Raw genomic sequence first — 17,418 nt, forward strand, 5'->3', positions numbered from 1 at the left:
TTCATTTAATCACCACCTGCATATACTTTCGTGCCCAGCTTGATGCTTGCATACTAGCTAAACTCTCCACTCTCTCCTCTCTTCGCTCCTCCACATCAGCATTTGCTTGGCTATAAGCCAATGATAGCAAATGCTTGCATACTAGCCAAACTCTTCACTCTTTCCTCTCTTCGCTCCTCCACATCAGCATTTGCTTGCCAATGATTATACTTCTACTTGATGGTGGCACCCCTGCCTGCCCTAGATGGGGCTCGCAGCCATCCTCTGCTTTGGCGCCTGCATCTCTGCATTTGTCGCCAACATCATTGCGCGCATCTTTGGCCATCCTGCCAGCGTCATTCGCGGGACATGCTTCTACCTACTCGCAATGTTTTACCTCCTATTTTTCGTTGGCCGAGGGATGATACATCGTCGCTCAACTCTTAGATTCATTTTTCGTTTTTTTATCTAGTTTCTCTCTACCTCCTATTTGCTATTTTTTTCACTCGGCGTGCATGATATCGACTATTGTTCAGTTTCTCCAGCAATGAATCTAAATTTGTCCTTGCATACGGTCTGGTTTCCGATTCCAAATTAATTTTTTTTCACCCATGGACCCACCACCGTCGTGGGGCTCTACCATGACCAATGAAAGCTAACGACAGACTAAGAATATATAGGGCCCCTATCCCTAAAAGTAGGTGAATATAAAGAAAAAAATCGGCAGCTTTCTTACTGGTCCATTTCAAAATGATTACCTAATCCCAACGTAGCATATGGCTTTTTGTGTAAAAGCAAAAGTATTAGTTGAAAACAAGTAGCTCAACCAACGATCCACGGCGTTAAAAAGGCAGCATATGACTTTGTATATTGAGCGCATGATCCACGGGCCCTTTGACAGGCACTCGTGTGGCCCTATTGTACATACGCTGCCCTACGAAGGAGGAACACCAGGTTTCCTAAGCAAGTGTTAAATGGGTGCAAGGGACTAGGTGGCGCCAAGCAAATACTCTAACTGGGTTAGAAGTTAGAGTTGGTTTCTAACTTGGGAACATATCTAGTGCAAACCAAGGACCTCGTGTAAACCCGTGCAAACCTACTAAACAAAGTTTCAAAATTTTTTGAAAAAAATCATGAATGTGCTTCTCAGATTACATCATCTATATATAAAATTTCATGGTCAAATTCGTCTTACTCTAGAAGTTACAAAAAAGACAAATTTGAGATGCATTTGAACCATTATTGTTGTCAGAAAATTTGTCTTTTTTGTAACTTCTAGATTAAGACGAATTTGACCATGAAATTTTATATATAGATGAGGTAAGCTGAGAAGCACATTCATGATTTTTTTCAGAATTTTTTGAAACTTTGTTTAGTAGGTTTGCACGGGTTTGCACGAGGTCCTTGGTTTGCACTAGATACGTTGCCTTCTAACTTAGAACTAATCTTGGACTAACTCTAACCAAAGTTGTGTTTGGATGAAGAGTTAGAGTTAGATTAAATACATTTTTCCAATAATTTAATATCTCTCCAGCAGGATTTGGTGTGGCCAGCTTTGTGTGCCCTCCTCCCTGGCTCCTCTCTCCCTCCCACGCCGCCCCATCTCTCTCCCAAAGTTCCCTCTCTCCCCTCCGCCTCTCTCACGCCGGAGCAGGGCGCTCGCCGCCGTTCTCGTCGCGGCGTTCAGCGGCGCCCTCCTCGTCCGCGCCGCGGTCACTGACGCCTCGTTGACCTGCTCAAGTGTGGCGCCGTGTCCGAACCCGACCTGACGGGCCGCGCCTGTCGTCGTCTTCGTCCGCGCCGGAGACCTCGAAGACGGCAGCCGCATCGGGGCAGAAGAGCCAGTCGTGGAGGTCCCACGTGATGCGGCCGCGGCCACGGCCGCGCGGGCGGCCACGGCCGCGCGGGAGGTCCAGCCTCTCGCTGCCGTGGAACTTCCACCGGAGGCGGCGCACCTGATGGGCCTTCTCGCCGTCGATGGCGACCCACATGGCGGAGTCCTCCACGGCGAGGGACACCTCGTGCGCCTCGCCCGCAATGTCGACGGTCGTCGCGTAGGCTTCGCCGGGGTCGTCGGCGACGACGGCGTTCTCCCGACAGGAGAGGAGCCCCGCAAGGGGAACCGCTTGGACCCGCGCCCGCGCCACGGGAGCCACGGCCGGAGAGCGAACCGCGCGGGCGCCGCGTCGTCGCCGTTGCTGTCGCGGAGGGCGCGGTCGCGGCGGGCCCTCGGTGGCCGGGGCTAGAGGAGAGGCCAGCGGGGACGGCCCCGAGGCGCTATGCGGCTTCGCGGCGGCGCGGGGAGGAGGGGCTGCTTCGAGGGCGCGGCGAGGAGGACCGGCTTGGAGGTCGCGGCGAGGAGGCAGGCCGGCGATGGAGGGTCGTCGGGGGTGGCCCGCTCAGGCCGCTGGTCGAACGAGGAAGGGGACGCCGGTCGGGGTCCGCGCTGCGCAGATCCGACGGCCCTTCACGCCGGCGAGGGGTCTCCGACCGGCGACGCCGGCGAATGGGGGCGGGCGGAGGGGCGTCGGGGGTGGCCCGCTCGAGGCGCAGAACGGACGGGGCCGCTCGGGGGGGGGGGGGGGACTGCGCGGCGCAGATCTGCCAGCAAACGAGGGCGGTGGAGGGCATCGGGGGTGGGGGGTGCGCCAGCAAACAGTGGCAGCGGAGGGCGTCGGGGGTGGGGGGCGTGGCGGCGAAAGCCCCCTCCTGTCTCGAGGGGGGGGGGTCGGGAGGGGAGGGAAGGGTCCGAGTGGCCTGGCCACAATTGGATCCAGTGAGAGAAAAGTGAGAGAGAGAAAATGTGGGGCCACCACTCTAACCCAAATAAGCACATTTTAGGGGGATAGTTTTTTGGGTGGGTTAGATACATCTAACCAACTCTAACCCATTTTGTTTGAAGATTTTTGAGTTAGAGTGGCTCAAAAAAACCAACTCTAACTTTAACCTATGGATCCAAACATGACCAATGTGCGGTGCGGCATTCACATCGATCAACTCATCTCTGTGGTTGTCCGACCTCTGACGACGGCACTCTTGTCGTTGATCATGCGTGGTGCCTGCGTCCAAAAACTGTTGCTGTATCCTTGCTACATGCCCGGACAAACTACTCTTGCACAAACCCTGCGTAGGGCTCTCTGATGGGCACCACCATTGCTACTCATCTCTGAGGGACAACTGTTGCTGTATCACCTCCATTGCTACCAAACAATTTGATGGGCGTGACCGCAAGAACAGAATGGCCTCTCTGAGCAGCAGAGAGACGTACGGCTCTCTGATGCGTCTCTCTCATCTCTCGGCACGGCAGGCCCCTACCACGTCACAGCATACGCCAATGGTCTCACACCACCACCAGCAGCTAGCATGCCGAGGCCAAAACCACAACAACTTGGATCCGCCCCCTTCAATTCGAGATCCGGTTCTGAAATCTGGAATGGAAATCTTGGTTCTGAATTCTGAAAGTGACGGCGGACAAGTCCAAGTTTTGCACGCACAGCGGCGGCGAGCGAGGCAGCTGCGGCCGAACGACCTCCCCTCCCCAATCCTCCATGCATAACACACAGCGCGCGGTGATTGAGACTTGAGAAGAGGATAGAGCGACTGGTGGTGCCTCGGCCAAGAATAGGTGACGCCTCGCTCCCGTCGCCGGCCGCTGCATGTGAGCGCCGGCAATGGCAGATAAGGGTGATCCTGCCATGGCCGTTCTTGGTAAGAACAGGAGACGGAACCTTTTTTCCCTCATCAACATTTTTCGATCGTTCGTGTAAACCCTTTCTGTCTTCTCAATAATAATCTGATGAGGTGATCGTTGCTTGCTTGCTTCCTTCCACGCGTGCCCGTCGCAGGCTCGTGGGCTTGCCGGCGGCTCACCATCGCGTCGCCGTGCGTGCAGAGGGCACTCATCGACTGCGTCAATGCGGCGCTCCTCGTCGCGTACGTCTGCGCGCTGGCCACCGCCTGCGTCAGGCGGCGGCGGGCCAGCAGCAGCGCCGGCTGGAGGAGCGGCGCTCGCGGGTGGTGGCGGTGGGGGCTGGCCGTTGCCATCTCCGCGTGCTGCGCCGCGGCCGCCGTCGGGTACGGCGTCGCCGGTTTCCGGGACGCCTCTTCGGGCGACGTCGCGGCGGTGGCTCCGTACTTCGCCCGGGGCCTGGTCTGGATCGCGCTGGCGGCCTCGCTGCACGTCCAGCCCGACAGGGCGGCGGCGGCCGTGGCCGTGCTCTGGTGGGCGATCCCCTCGCTGCTCGTCACCGCGTACAATGCGGAGATCCTCATCGGCGGCGGTGCGCTCGACGCCGTGGAGGCGCTCGCGTGGCTGGTGAACCTCCTCCTGCTGCTCTGCGCGCTGGGCTCGCTGCCGCGCCGGACCGATGGCGCCTCTGACGGCCGCGGCGGCTTGTCGGAGCCTCTGATCGGCCAGGACGGCGACAAGGCCGTGCCCACCTCGGAGCTGTACCGCGCTGGCCTGTTCCGCCAGCTTGCCTTCTCGTGGCTGAACCCACTGCTCCGCGTCGGCCGCTCCAAGGCGCTGGACCTCGCCGACATCCCGCTCGTCGCCGGCGAGGACACCGCGCAGCACGCCTCGCACAAGTTCGCCGAGGGCTGGAGCCGCCACGTGAACGGCAAGGCCGGGAGCCGCCGGAGCGTGGGCAGCAACAACCTCGCCCTCGTCCTGGCCAAGTGCTTCCTCGGCGAGATCCTGCTCACCGGCTTCTACGCCTTGTTGAGAACGCTGGCCATCGCGGTGGCACCCCTGATGCTCTTCGCGTTCGTGTGGTACAGCAACCAGGAGGAGAGAGACCTCCGGGTCGGCGTGGCCCTCGTCGGCTGCCTGCTGCTCATGAAGCTCGCAGAGTCGCTGTCGCAGCGGCACTGGTTCTTCGACTCCAGGAGGACCGGAATGCGCATCCAGTCGGCATTGATGGCGGTCATCTTCCAGAAGCAGCTCAGGCTGTCCAGCCAGGGGAGGAAGAACCACTCCACCGGCGAGATCGTCAACTACATTGCGGTCGACGCGTACCGGCTCGGCGACGCCATCAACTGGCTGCACATGGGGTGGAGCTCGCCACTTCAGCTGGTCTTCGCAGTTGCCACGCTCTTCTGGGCACTAAAGCTTGGGGCGCTTCCAGGCCTGGTCCCCCTGGTCATCTTCGGCATTCTCAACGTGCCATTTGCCAAGATCTTGCAAGGGTACCAGTCCAAGTTCATGGTCGCACAGGACGAGAGGCTCCGGTCGACGTCCGAGATACTGAACAGCATGAAGATCATCAAGCTGCAGTCATGGGAGGAGAAGTTCCGGGACATGATCGGGTCACTCAGGGATGGGGAGTTCAAATGGCTGAGGGAGACCCAGATGAAGAAGGCCTACGGTGCAGTCATGTACTGGATGTCCCCGACAGTCGTCTCTGCGGTGATGTACACCGCGACGGCAATCTTGGGGAGTGCGCCCCTGAATGCCAGCACTCTCTTCACGGTCTTGGCCACCCTGAGGGTAATGGCTGAGCCAGTGAGGTTCCTTCCTGAGATCCTCACAATGATGATCCAGTACAAGGTGTCGTTAGACCGTATCGAGAAGTTTCTTCTCGAAGATGAGATCAGGGAGGAGGATGTGAAGAGGGTGCCTTCAGATAACTCTGATATCAGAGTCCAGGTCCAAGATGGTAGTTTCAGCTGGAATGCAGATAGATCTGATCTGTCACTGAGGAATGTTAACTTTAGCATCAGTAGAGGAGAGAAGGTGGCTGTCTGCGGTCCAGTTGGCTCAGGAAAATCTTCACTGCTGTATGCATTACTTGGGGAGATACCTAGAATATCAGGATCAGTAAGTGACAGAGAAATGAAACTCTTTAATCAGGTAAAAGAGTGCAATAATGTTATAGCTAAGAATAATGTTTTTTTTTTGCAGGTTGAGGTATTTGGCTCGGTGGCATATGTTTCGCAGAACTCCTGGATACAGAGCGGGACTGTTCGCGATAATATACTCTTCGGGAAGCCTTTCAACAAGGAACTGTATGAGAAGGCAATCAAATCTTGTGCCCTGGACAAGGATATCGAAAATTTCGACCACGGAGACCTGACAGAGATTGGTCAGAGAGGACTGAACATGAGTGGAGGTCAGAAACAAAGGATTCAGCTGGCAAGAGCCGTCTACAATGATGCAGACGTTTATCTACTGGATGACCCTTTCAGTGCAGTTGATGCACACACCGCTGCCATTCTTTTCTATGTAAGTTGCAGAGATCCACATCCGTAAAATGATTTGCTTTCAACTTCAGACAATTCTAAGGCAAACTTTCATGCAGGACTGTGTGATGACAGCACTTGCTCAGAAGACCGTTGTTCTTGTGACCCACCAAGTTGAATTTCTGACTGAAGCTAGTAGAATCCTAGTAAGTATATATTCTGAACATAATTATTCAGGACTTTTTTATATCAAAGATCCTTGTGTCATAAACTGTCATTTATTCTACAGGTAATGGAAGGCGGTCAAGTTAGTCAGCAAGGGAAATATTCGGAACTACTGGAATCTGGGACAGCATTTGAGAAACTCGTTTCAGCTCACCAGTCTTCGATCACAGCATTGGATACTAGTGCCAACCAACAGAACCAAGTCCAAGGGCAACTGGTGCCTGATGAAAACATAGTGCCAAGTGCACTGCAGGCTACAAGGCAGGCTAGCGACATCGAAGTCGCTGCAAAAGGCCCTTCAGCAACAATCCAGCTTACAGAAGAGGAGGAGAAGGGGATCGGTGACCTGGGATGGAAGCCATACAAAGACTACATAAATGTATCCCAGGGAGCTTTCCAATTCTCTGGCATGTGTGCTTCTCAGGTGCTTTTCACATGCTTTCAGATTGCATCCACATATTGGTTGGCCGTCGCTGTTCAGATGGATAACGTCAGTGCTGCACTTCTTGTGGGGGCCTATTCTGGTCTCTCTATCTTCAGTTGCTGCTTTGCCTACTTTCGAAGCTTGTTTGCAGCCACTCTTGGGCTCAAGGCCTCCAAGGCATTCTTCAATGGGCTAATGGATTCCGTATTCAAGGCTCCCATGTCATTTTTTGACTCAACACCAGTGGGAAGAATTTTAACAAGGGTATGGATTTTATTTGATTTTATTTTGGTCTATGCAAACAAGATCATGATTCTATCACTAAGTTTTCAAAAAAAAAAAACAAGTTGAAATGCAAATTCTGGTCTGTGCAGGCATCTTCAGATTTAAGCATTCTGGACTTTGACATACCTTACTCCATGGCTTTTGTCACTACTGGTACTATTGAGGTTGTTACAACAGTACTGGTCATGGGTACTGTAACTTGGGAAGTATTGATTGTGGCAATCCCAGTTACAATCACCATGGTATATGTTCAGGTCAGTATACAACGCTGCAATAAATAACTCTAGTTAGTTAAAATGAATGTATCTTGAGAGTTTTTGAGCTGACACATGGTTTTAAAACATGAAGAGCTACTACGTATCCTCAGCTAGAGAGCTAGTACGAATAAATGGAACGACAAAGGCACCTGTCATGAACTATGCATCAGAGTCAATCCTTGGTGTGGTGACCATCAGGGCATTTGCAGCAATAGATAGGTTCATCCACAGCAACATGGAGCTAATTGACACTGATGCGACTCTGTTCTTCCACACTATTGCTGCACAAGAGTGGGTGCTTATAAGAGTGGAGGCACTGCAGTCCTTGACAATAATTACAGCAGCATTGTTCCTTGTTCTAGTTCCTCCCGGAGTAATTTCACCAGGTAGCTACATAACCATTACGATTAGATCTCGCTTCTATATGGTATCTCTGGGTTTATTAAATGTTCCCAATATGAACTTCTTTCAGGTTTTGCTGGACTTTGCCTCTCCTATGCTTTGACGCTGACTGCAGCACAGGTTTTCTTGACAAGGTTTTATTCATACTTGGAAAACTACATCATCTCAGTTGAGCGAATCAAGCAGTATATGCACCTCCCAGCGGAGCCACCTGCCATTATACCACAAAATAGGCCTCCAGCTTCATGGCCACAGGAGGGAAGGATAGACCTTCAAGATTTGAAGGTAAAATAGTTGTCAATTTCTTTTCCACAGTCATTCAAGTTTGAGAAATTGACTTGCTGACTTGTACTTCATGAGCAGATAAGATACCGACCAAATGCACCACTTGTCCTCAAAGGAATTACTTGTACTTTTGCTGCGGGGAACAAGATTGGGGTTGTAGGGAGGACAGGAAGTGGGAAATCAACACTTATCAGCTCGTTGTTCCGTCTCGTTGATCCGGCAGGTGGGAGGATACTTATTGACAAGTTGGATATCTGCTCCATAGGCCTAAAGGATCTGAGAACTAAATTGAGTATTATCCCTCAAGAACCAACGCTTTTCAGAGGAACTGTGCGCAACAATTTGGATCCCCTTGGCCTGCATTCCGACCAAGAGATATGGGAGGTCAGTAAAAGTTTTCGTGCCTGCAAAATTATAGTGAGTGTACTAATGGCAATACAAATTTATGCGCAATACAGTCCTAATAAACCATGTTAAATTAACCTTCTGTTACCATGTGAATTAGAAGCATATCTTTTCTACGGGTTTGATCATGCTAACCTTAATTATGTTGCTATATGTCTGCATAAACAATAACAGCTTCATGTATTTCAATTTACACTACTTACAATGAACATATCAGGCCTTAGAGAAGTGTCAACTGAAGGCAGCAATTAGCAGCACCCCAGCTCTTCTTGATACAGTAGGTACGTGAAGTTAGAATTATACCACCAGAAAGCAGTATATACCTCATCAAGGAGAGATTGAACTCAATCCGTTGATTCTTGTTGGACAATTGCACAGTGAGTGATGATGGTGACAACTGGAGCTCTGGACAACGTCAGCTCTTCTGTCTCGGCAGAGTTCTGCTCCGCAGGAACAAAATTTTAGTTCTTGATGAGGCAACAGCATCCATCGACTCTGCAACAGATGCAATCCTTCAGAAAGTAATCAGGCAGCAGTTCTCAAGTTGCACGGTGATAACAATAGCTCATAGGGTTCCAACCGTGACAGACAGTGACAGGGTCCTGGTACTTTCCTACGGTATGTGTATGTTACAGATGACATTTCAGTCATGTAGCATCTGCACAAAACTCCAATTAATTCTTCAGACTGCCAGTAGATAGTAAACTATCAAAGCCCCATATGATACGATTATAAGTACACTGCAAAGCTTATTCTATATGGACGACTCATAACTGTGATTTTTTCAATTGTGCAGGAAAGCTTCTAGAATATGAAACACCGGCAAAACTGTTAGAAGACAAGCAATCAGCGTTTGCTAAACTAGTGGCTGAGTATTGGGCTAATACCAAGCGGAATTCAACATGAACCTACCATTGTGGCAAGACATGACAAAAGATATGATCAATCCAATGAAGATACTGAAATATCAGTTCCAGGATCCCAGGGTTCTCAAATTGAATCTATAAAAAGACAAGGGATGTCCTCTTCATTATTTTATTCGTGGAGTTCTGGAAATAAACGCGAAGTCAACACCAATTTAATTCTGGTAGTGGGAACAAATTTTGGAGTTAGGTTTAATGAACTGAGCTAACTCCAGCTGGATGATTGAACTACTCTCAGTAAACAGTTCAATATAGTGAGAGTCTATTACCTATCGTATTCATTGCAAAATAAAATGGAGGATCCACTTCTAGCAGGATGAATGATTCTTCAGATATAAGATTTTTTGAATAAGAAGAAAAGGGATGTACCAAGACGTGTACCAGTAAAGTTTGTGTCCAAAATGTGAAACGAGTTTATTGTCATGTTGCTTGTGTAATCATTATTACTCCCTCCTTCCCCGTTTATAAGGCATGGTGGAACATGACACGGTCTTCTAAACAACACTTTGACCATTTATTTATCATATATTATATCACTTTTGATTATAAACTTATAATCATTGTAAACTATGTTTGATTATGAATCCAATCATATGAAATTTGCATTATAAAAATAAAAATTTAATAGTCAAATTATTGGTCAAAGATGAGAAGGTTTGAATCTTGATATACGTGTATGCCTTATAAACAGGGAAGGAGGGAGTAATAAACTTAAAGATGATGACTGTATAGAGTGAGAAGGAGATGTTTCACAAATGACTGAAATGAGTAAGGGCAGTGTGAGAAAAATTACAACGCCCCTTTTATGCATAACAGTGCTAGTAAGATGATTTCAAATAAATTGAAGGTACACAAATCAAGATCCAAGATTAACGAAAACTAAGAATTAAAAATGAGGTCCTAACTCACAGGCTCTACCCAACTTAATGTATAAGGCTGTACAGGTTTGTTATTTGAATTCAGGCCACATTTTGAGTACCTTAAGCTACCAAAGTGCTAGATTGTGGAAATATTTACTGCCTGGTCTGTTGTGGTAGATTGGACTAGAAGGCAATAGAGGCAAGGTAGATGGAGGCGTGCTCGCCCTCCTTGCGGAGGCTCTGAACAACCTGATTAAGTGGTTAGGTTATTCCTTGCTTAACCCTAAACAATCTCTACTCTGCTGTTTATAAAGCAGAGGACACTAAAGAAACTCCTAACAAAGTGGAACTACTCTCTTAACCAAACAAATGACTAACAATCTAAGACTTCTAAGCTTATCTTAGCCACTAGATGATGCCGACCCTGCCGGCTGCTGCTTCTTTCTCTTGCGGTGGTATTGGACGCCAGTGAAAGCGTCCACAACATGGTCTAATCAAAGTATTATTGACTGTGAGAGCTAAACTTTCTTGGAATGCTTAATAGTTAATACCACGCAGGTGAAGATAGTGAACTGACTTCGTCCAATGTATGTGTGGTGTCTCTGATGGAAATAACCTAAGCTAGACTTCAGCTCACACAAAGAAGGGTACCTTGAAATGTTCCATTATTGCCTGCATTGTGTAGGTCTTGGAGATGATCTTTGAAGTCTCCTTGTATTAGTTTGTTCTCTTCTTAATGAAATGACATGCAACTCTGCTGCATTGTTCGATAAAAAAAATTGTTGCCAATGCTTTTCCATTTGCAAGCTTAAAAAATAATATGCCAACTCGGATGAAGATTCATTGTGGTGGCTAGAGGAGATAAATTTATACAGCACTAAATAAATACCTGTCTTTCTACAAGGGCTTAAAAGTTAATTCACACCAAATTTATTGCTAAGTTTAGCTTTTATCTGTTCTTTAATCTGATTTACCAATGTATCCTAGACTCAGGACCCGGGCTGCAGCATAGGCAGCACGGGGCCTGGCTCCGCCCCTGCTTCTACTTTCTGTGAGACGCACATAGGGGAAATTTTAATCTAGTGATATAATTTCATGGGGATATAAAATCTCAAAATGAAGAAATCAAGAAACGACATTGCATCCAGTGGAAACTGTGCACACGAAATATTTTGAAAAAACATAATTCACATTGCCAATTTGTTCTCACACAAAAAATATATTGGTTACAGAGACAAACAGGAAGAATTGTCTTAATACAAAAAAAAACTAAAATTCATAACTCCCCATAGTTTGCAAGAGTTTATGTTGCAATTATTATGTCTGGCAACAAGCCAAAGCTCGATCAGCATCAAGACAACAAAGGCATAGCTGAAGAGGACAATAAGACGTGCCAACAGAGCCCTGTGCCCTCTTCCAATTAATTGGAAAAGAAATCATAACAACCTATATTAGATATGCTGATGACTAATTAAAGGATCATCAGGAGCCAGTAGTATCATTTGTTCGCCAAATGGGCAGGGTGATTGCTGGTCAGCCTGCATTCTCTGGCACAATTTCTGATTTCTCTAGAGAGAACCATCACTAAGACTGAAATTCAGCAACATACTGCCCTGCTGCAATCATGTAGTTTTTAGAAACAAACTGGAACCTTATCTCATAGTGATTGGTACGATTTCAGGCACTTATATATATCTTCTAATCAACTCTGGAGTGTGCATGACATCGAAACTGCGGATTTGTTTCAGGAAATGAATAATAGAGGAGATGAATCCTTTTTGTTAGGTAGTAGAAATCATGGCATCAAAACAAGTGATTTATTTAGACCCCTGACTGCAGGAAAATCCCAATAATTTACTTGAAAGAAATTGGGTCCCCGGTGGTCCTGCCCTATCCATCATGTGTCAGCAAAATTAAAGTGATCAGGGTCAAGTAGCAGTCAGTACTCGAATCAAAGTGGAAAAACTGGGTGAGTTCAGTCCAACTGTCACATCAATTCTCCCTATCTACTGACCAAGTGAGACGTCTATAATTTATCCAGTTCAGCGGCTGGCTCGGCAAAATTTAAGCTCACAGACCTTAGTCGCTTGGCCTGGCAAACACCTCGATTCAAGTAAAACATGTCAGAAATATGTGCTGAATCCTAGTTCCAGTGTTTTACCAATGTGCGGTGCCCAACAAACCACCAGCGCATGCAATTGGCGACTTGGCATTCCAAATGGAGTGAATCTCCGATGATCGCCGCAATGACGCACGAATCTGCACATCACAACTCACAAACAGGAAAGGAAACTGATCCGCAGCTGCAAGGGAACTACATATGCGAGGCATCGCTGGAGCAAGGCTTTCCCCGGGAAACCAGAAGGGACAACGAAATTCGAGAAGTGGGGATTACCGATTAGCTTCGATCGAGCTCCAGGGAACTGGGGCTGGAATCCCGGAGGTGGGAGGCGGCGCGTGGGAGCAGTCGCACCCGCGGCGGGCAGGAAGCGAGAGGACAACCCGCATTCTCCAGCCCTGGTCAGGGGGAAGAGGGAAGGTGCAGGCCGCTATTGGGCCTAGGCTTAGGTCCATGGGGGAATTCGTTGGGCTGTCATCAAAAGTTTTTTTTTGACGGACGGAGCTTTGTTAATAAGGAAAATTCGATTCATGCCACCACAACTCTGTGAAATTAGGTTTCACGTTGAAAATCATGCCACTCAATGGCATGGATTTCAACATGAAATCCAACTTCGTGAAATTGTAGTGGCATGGATCCAACTGAGCCTTGTTAATAAAGCTTCTCGGCCATGCACAGCTCCTCCGCCCATGTTGTCTTCAACCAGGACTCGGCCATGCGGAGCTCCTTATGGCGTTCTGCGTCCGTCGATTTTCGTCCGTCCTAATCCTAACTCGAATCCCTCTAGCTGATCCGCCCGGCACCCCCGATCCGGCGGCTCCCCTCGTTCCGCTGCCGCTGCTGCAAACTTCGGTCCGCAGGCGGCGCGGCTCCCTGCGGACAGCCACCTCGGGTGGCGCAGCTCCCAGCGTGCGAGCCCACGCGGAGGCCCCTTGCAGCGCACGTGCACAGGCAGCGGAGGCCCTCCGCCCTCCTGGCATCCAATCTCGGTGGCTTCAGCAGCAATTGATTGCCTAGAAGATGGAACAAATTATTTTGTGCTATGTTGCAAGCAAGCGGGGCGAGCAGATGCGCAAGTCGTCGGAGACGGCTTCAGATTCATTCACCGCAGCAGGCGCAGGCAGGAGCGAACGGTCCCGTCGTCCAGGGCGGTCATGGATTCGAATTAGATGCTAGCTGGCGGAAGGAGTTGGGGTGGAATGGGATCAGAGACAAGATCATGTATGTATTTGTCCCTATCATTATCTGAAGCATCATCGTTCTTAGGAGCCAAGCATAGGCGGAATATATCAAAGTGGTTAGTTAAGTTACTTCAAAATCGCAAGGCCGCCGGCAAGACACTCCGTATACGAAGACTGCCTCCCTAACGTGCCAATCGCCACTTCGATTGTTGGTCCAAAGGTCTGCTGCTTCTGTTCTTTACCTTTTCTTTCCTTTGAATATATTCATAGAAGAAGAAAGCTTAGCAACAATTATATCAATTGCAACAACACTCAGCTCAATATGTGAGCCAAACTTACCTTTTCTGCGGTAGCTGTTCATCATGATGTTTGAAATGAGCTCACAACTATATTCACATAAACTGCAACCCTGATTTCTTTTGCCATCGCTGAAACACAGAGGTACTCACTTAGCCTTTGATTCTTTTTGCCTGGTAGGGAAGGATTGATATTGCTTCACTTAACTAATTAGTCAAAATAATTGAGTTTTTTCATATCACTTCCACTATAGAATGAAAATGTGAAGGCGCAAGATGTTTAAATGTTCAAATATTTGTAGAGATATTTGCCTGGATATTTTGGAGATTGGATAAATTTATTGCTTTTTCTCTTTGTTGACAAGGAAAACATTTCAACAAGCTTCTTATTTACTGATGGCGGGGTGAGAAGACAAGTGGTATGCATTGGTTCAATCTTTCCTGTACATGAAAATTGGCCATGTAAATATTGTTCAAATATCGCATCAGAATTTGCATAGTATAGCTTTGAAAAATGATATAGTATCATGAAATATTTCGATCACGAGCCAGCAGATTAGAATTGATAAAACCCGTTGCAACGCACGGGCATCTATGCTAGTCTAAAAAAAAGAGCTTCCGAATCTGAATCAAGCGGATACACTCAGCTACTAAAAAAACAGTTACAGTGTGAACGAAGGGAGCAAGGACTAAGGGAAATTCATCACTTAATCAATTTGCACTGACCCAACTGTTAATTCCATAGGTATTTCAACTCTCTTACCCTTACCCAACACATTCAATTTATATAGGAAAAAGATATTGGAAGCATATATAATCATACTCAAGTTTGGTTTCAGAATGGTTTTCCTAGCAATGGTTTAACATCTTTTCAGTGAAAAAAAAAGATCACTTGTTAGACACCCGAACATGACTGTCTCAGCGAAATTTGGGGCCCTATGCCAAATTCTTAATGGGCCAATAAAAATAGAACAATATAACTTGTTGGCTATAGCTTATTACATCCATTGGAATATATATAGGAATTGAACCTATTCAGCTCCCGGTTGCATAATCTTTTTTACTCACTATGTTCGCTTGGCTTGTCAGCCAACCAGCCAGCAGTGCTGTTCTCACATACTAAATCAGCACCGGTCACCAGCTACCAATCAGTCAACAGTACTGTTCTCTCATAACAAATCAGCACCAGCCATCAGCTAAGCGAACACAGCGGGGCCAAATCATAAGTGTGTCATTCTGGAAGACAAATAGGACACCAATTGATGCGCATGCACATAAATGATGAAAACAACAAACAAAATAAAGGGATACAAGAAACAAAACAAACATGCTAGTTCACTAATCACCAGTACTTCTGAAGTCTGGACGGTTTGAAATTGAAGAAAAGGGTAAATAAGAACGATATGGCTGTAGTCCTGTACCTGAGTTCCGAGCTATTATATTATTGCATTGGGTCCTTGGATTGAGGAGTGGCATTGGACTCGGTGTGTCGGGGAGACGATGTCCCGGCGGCTGCGGTTGGGGATGAACCTGAACGCACAAGCGCGGCGCGAAGGCGGCGGATGTCACGGCCACAACATGAGTACGTATGTTGTTAGGGAAGGCGTAAAGTAGAGAGTGCGTAATTTGTGATGACAAGTGGGCCCGTATGTGGGCGTGAGTGTGTCCGGCTTAAAGAGGCCAAATGTTGTACGGTGAAGGATTGTGTAATCTCTGAATTCTGAATCGATGGAACAGGAAGCTGTCTTCCTCCTTCCTCCGTTTCTCTGATCTGTACTCGTGTGTTTCTCTCACGCCGAAGATCGCACTGGCCACTGGTGTTACATCTGGTATTAGATTCAGGCTTATCTCCGGCGACTCGTTCCCTTGCTTGATCGCCTTTACCGTTCCGTGTGTTTCCCTTGTTCCTTCCCCGAATTCTCGAACTTGCTTTCTGTGTTCTTCGATTTTCCGACCCCGCTTGGTCTGGCACATCACCTTGGCGATCTAGACCCGCTCCATCGATTCGTCCTTCCGACGTCGACATCCACGCCCCGCCCACCGACTCCCAGTCGGCGGCGGCCACCGCCAACCGCTGGTTAGCCGTTCCGGTGCCGTCGTCCATCACTTACCGCGCTGCTTAGGTCTAGAGTCCGGGATCGATGCGAATTCCCTGTGAATTTTACCTCCCTTGCGGATTCGTGCACCGCTTTCCACCACGGCTCCGCCGAAGCCTTCCGTGCAGACGACGTTCATCCTGAACGCCATGGCCGAAGAGGCTGAGATATTGGAGAGCATCAATTTGCTGTTCACGCGGGTCACCGATATCGGCCTCGCCCAACAGTGGAGCGGACTTAATTGTAACTCAACACTCAGGCAGTCGATCTTCAGACGGTAGAGCAGAAGTTGATGGCTCGCTAGATCGTCGAGATAGGTCAGGCAGTTGCTCAGTTGCGGCTCAACCAGAGGCGTCGTCCTGCATCTCTGTCTTCTGACAGTGACTCCATTCCTTCGGAGGAAATCGAATCCCCACAGCCTGAAGGATTTCGAGGTGAGAACTTCCGTGGCCCTGTTCCGCATCACGTTTTACCTAAGATGTCGTGTCCTAGATTTAGTGGTGAGAACCCTGTGATTTGGAGGGATAAATGCATGGATTATTTTAAGCTGTTTGATGTACCTCAACACTTGTGGGTTCGTGTGGCGTCCCTGAATTTCGATGAACCAGCGGCACAGTGGTTGCAGGTCTACAAAAAGCATAACAAGTCAAATTTCTGGTTACAATTTGTCTTAGCAGTGGAACAGAAATTTGGCAAGGATAATTACAGAAAAGCAGTCACCGATCTCTTGGAGTTGCAGCAGTCGGGTACTGTGGAAGAGTATTATCAGCAGTTTCAGGCATTGCAGTTTAAGATTTGCATGTATAGCTCTGAACATGGGGAAGTGTTCTTTACTTTTCAGTTTATTAATGGGCTACGAGAGGAGATCAGGTATCCAGTACAAGCTCAGGTGCCTGAAGATGTCGATCGTGCATTCTTGTTAGCCAAAATCCAGCAGAAAATTTGTGACAGGAGTAAGGGTAAGATGGTGAGACAAGGGCTGTCTAGTAAACTAGGCTCTTCAACATCTAAGCAGGAATCCAAGTTTCGGCAGCCCAATAGTACTATATGGAAAGAAAGACAACTAAGAGATTACAGAAAAGCTCATGGTCTTTGTTATTTATGTGGGGAGAAATATGACCCAACTCATGTGGAAGTTTGTCCTAAGAGGCAGAAGACTCAGTTGAATGCCTTGGCTGTTAATGACTTGGATGTTCATATCACCGAAGACATACTGAATCAGTTGGAGATGGAGGATACTTTAGCTGAGACATTCTGTCAGTTATCTCTACATGCCATGGCTGGTACTGAATATAGTGGATGTATTAAACTCCAAGCACTAGTCAAGAACAAGTAAATGATCATGTTGTTAGATAGTGCCAGCTCCCACTCTTTTGTGAATGCTAGCTTTGTAGCTGCAGCTGGACTACACACAATTCCCACTTGTGACACCCCGGTCTACATATAGTACATGAGAATTTGAGAGTCTCTCGGACGAGGCAGAGGATTCCCTTTTCCTTGA

At 48.0% G+C, this 17,418-nt stretch overlaps 2 protein-coding genes and 1 long non-coding RNA gene across 3 annotated transcripts; 1 reads left to right on the top strand and 2 right to left on the bottom strand.

The window, feature by feature from the left end:
* Positions 1–1,424: 1,424 nt before the first annotated feature.
* Positions 1,425–3,029, bottom strand: LOC120669332. Its single transcript, XM_039949102.1, has 2 exons — positions 2,999–3,029; positions 1,425–2,377 (listed from the first exon to the last, which is right to left on the bottom strand). The coding sequence occupies exons 1-2, from the start codon at positions 3,027–3,029 to the stop codon at positions 1,716–1,718; spliced, it is 693 nt and encodes a 230-aa protein (XP_039805036.1). The 3' UTR covers positions 1,425–1,715.
* A 184-nt stretch (positions 3,030–3,213) lies between these two features.
* On the top strand, positions 3,214–9,788 carry LOC120670430 (ABC transporter C family member 8-like). Its single transcript, XM_039950525.1, has 12 exons — positions 3,214–3,687; positions 3,825–5,797; positions 5,882–6,202; positions 6,279–6,365; positions 6,449–7,072; positions 7,183–7,347; positions 7,442–7,736; positions 7,823–8,037; positions 8,116–8,421; positions 8,660–8,723; positions 8,821–9,060; positions 9,239–9,788. Exons 1-12 carry the CDS (start codon positions 3,651–3,653, stop codon positions 9,346–9,348), a joined length of 4,437 nt encoding a protein of 1,478 aa, XP_039806459.1. The 5' UTR covers positions 3,214–3,650; the 3' UTR covers positions 9,349–9,788.
* Positions 7,156–12,757, bottom strand: LOC120670431. The gene is made up of 4 exons (XR_005673200.1): positions 12,621–12,757; positions 10,877–12,484; positions 7,500–9,100; positions 7,156–7,361 (listed from the first exon to the last, which is right to left on the bottom strand). It is a non-coding gene; the product is annotated as an uncharacterized LOC120670431 (long non-coding RNA).
* Positions 12,758–17,418: the final 4,661 nt, after the last annotated feature.

This window comes from Panicum virgatum, chromosome 4N (assembly GCF_016808335.1).
Source record: "Panicum virgatum strain AP13 chromosome 4N, P.virgatum_v5, whole genome shotgun sequence".
In the NCBI taxonomy this organism is placed as follows: Eukaryota; Viridiplantae; Streptophyta; class Magnoliopsida; order Poales; family Poaceae; genus Panicum; species Panicum virgatum.

Bases quoted from the DNA above. Each gene is read 5' to 3' on its own strand.
- LOC120669332 (XM_039949102.1), bottom strand. From the start codon at position 3,029: ATGATCAACGACAAGAGTGCCGTCGTCAGAG. The intron at 2,378-2,998 runs GTCGGACAACCA...CAGCGGCCTGAG, and splicing joins CAAGAGTGCCGTCGTCAGAG to CGGGCCACCCCCGACGACCC.
- LOC120670430 (XM_039950525.1), top strand. From the start codon at position 3,651: ATGGCAGATAAGGGTGATCCTGCCATGGCCGTTCTTG. The intron at 7,073-7,182 runs GTATGGATTTTA...TGGTCTGTGCAG, and splicing joins TGGGAAGAATTTTAACAAGG to GCATCTTCAGATTTAAGCAT. The intron at 7,348-7,441 runs GTCAGTATACAA...TAAAACATGAAG, and splicing joins TCACCATGGTATATGTTCAG to AGCTACTACGTATCCTCAGC.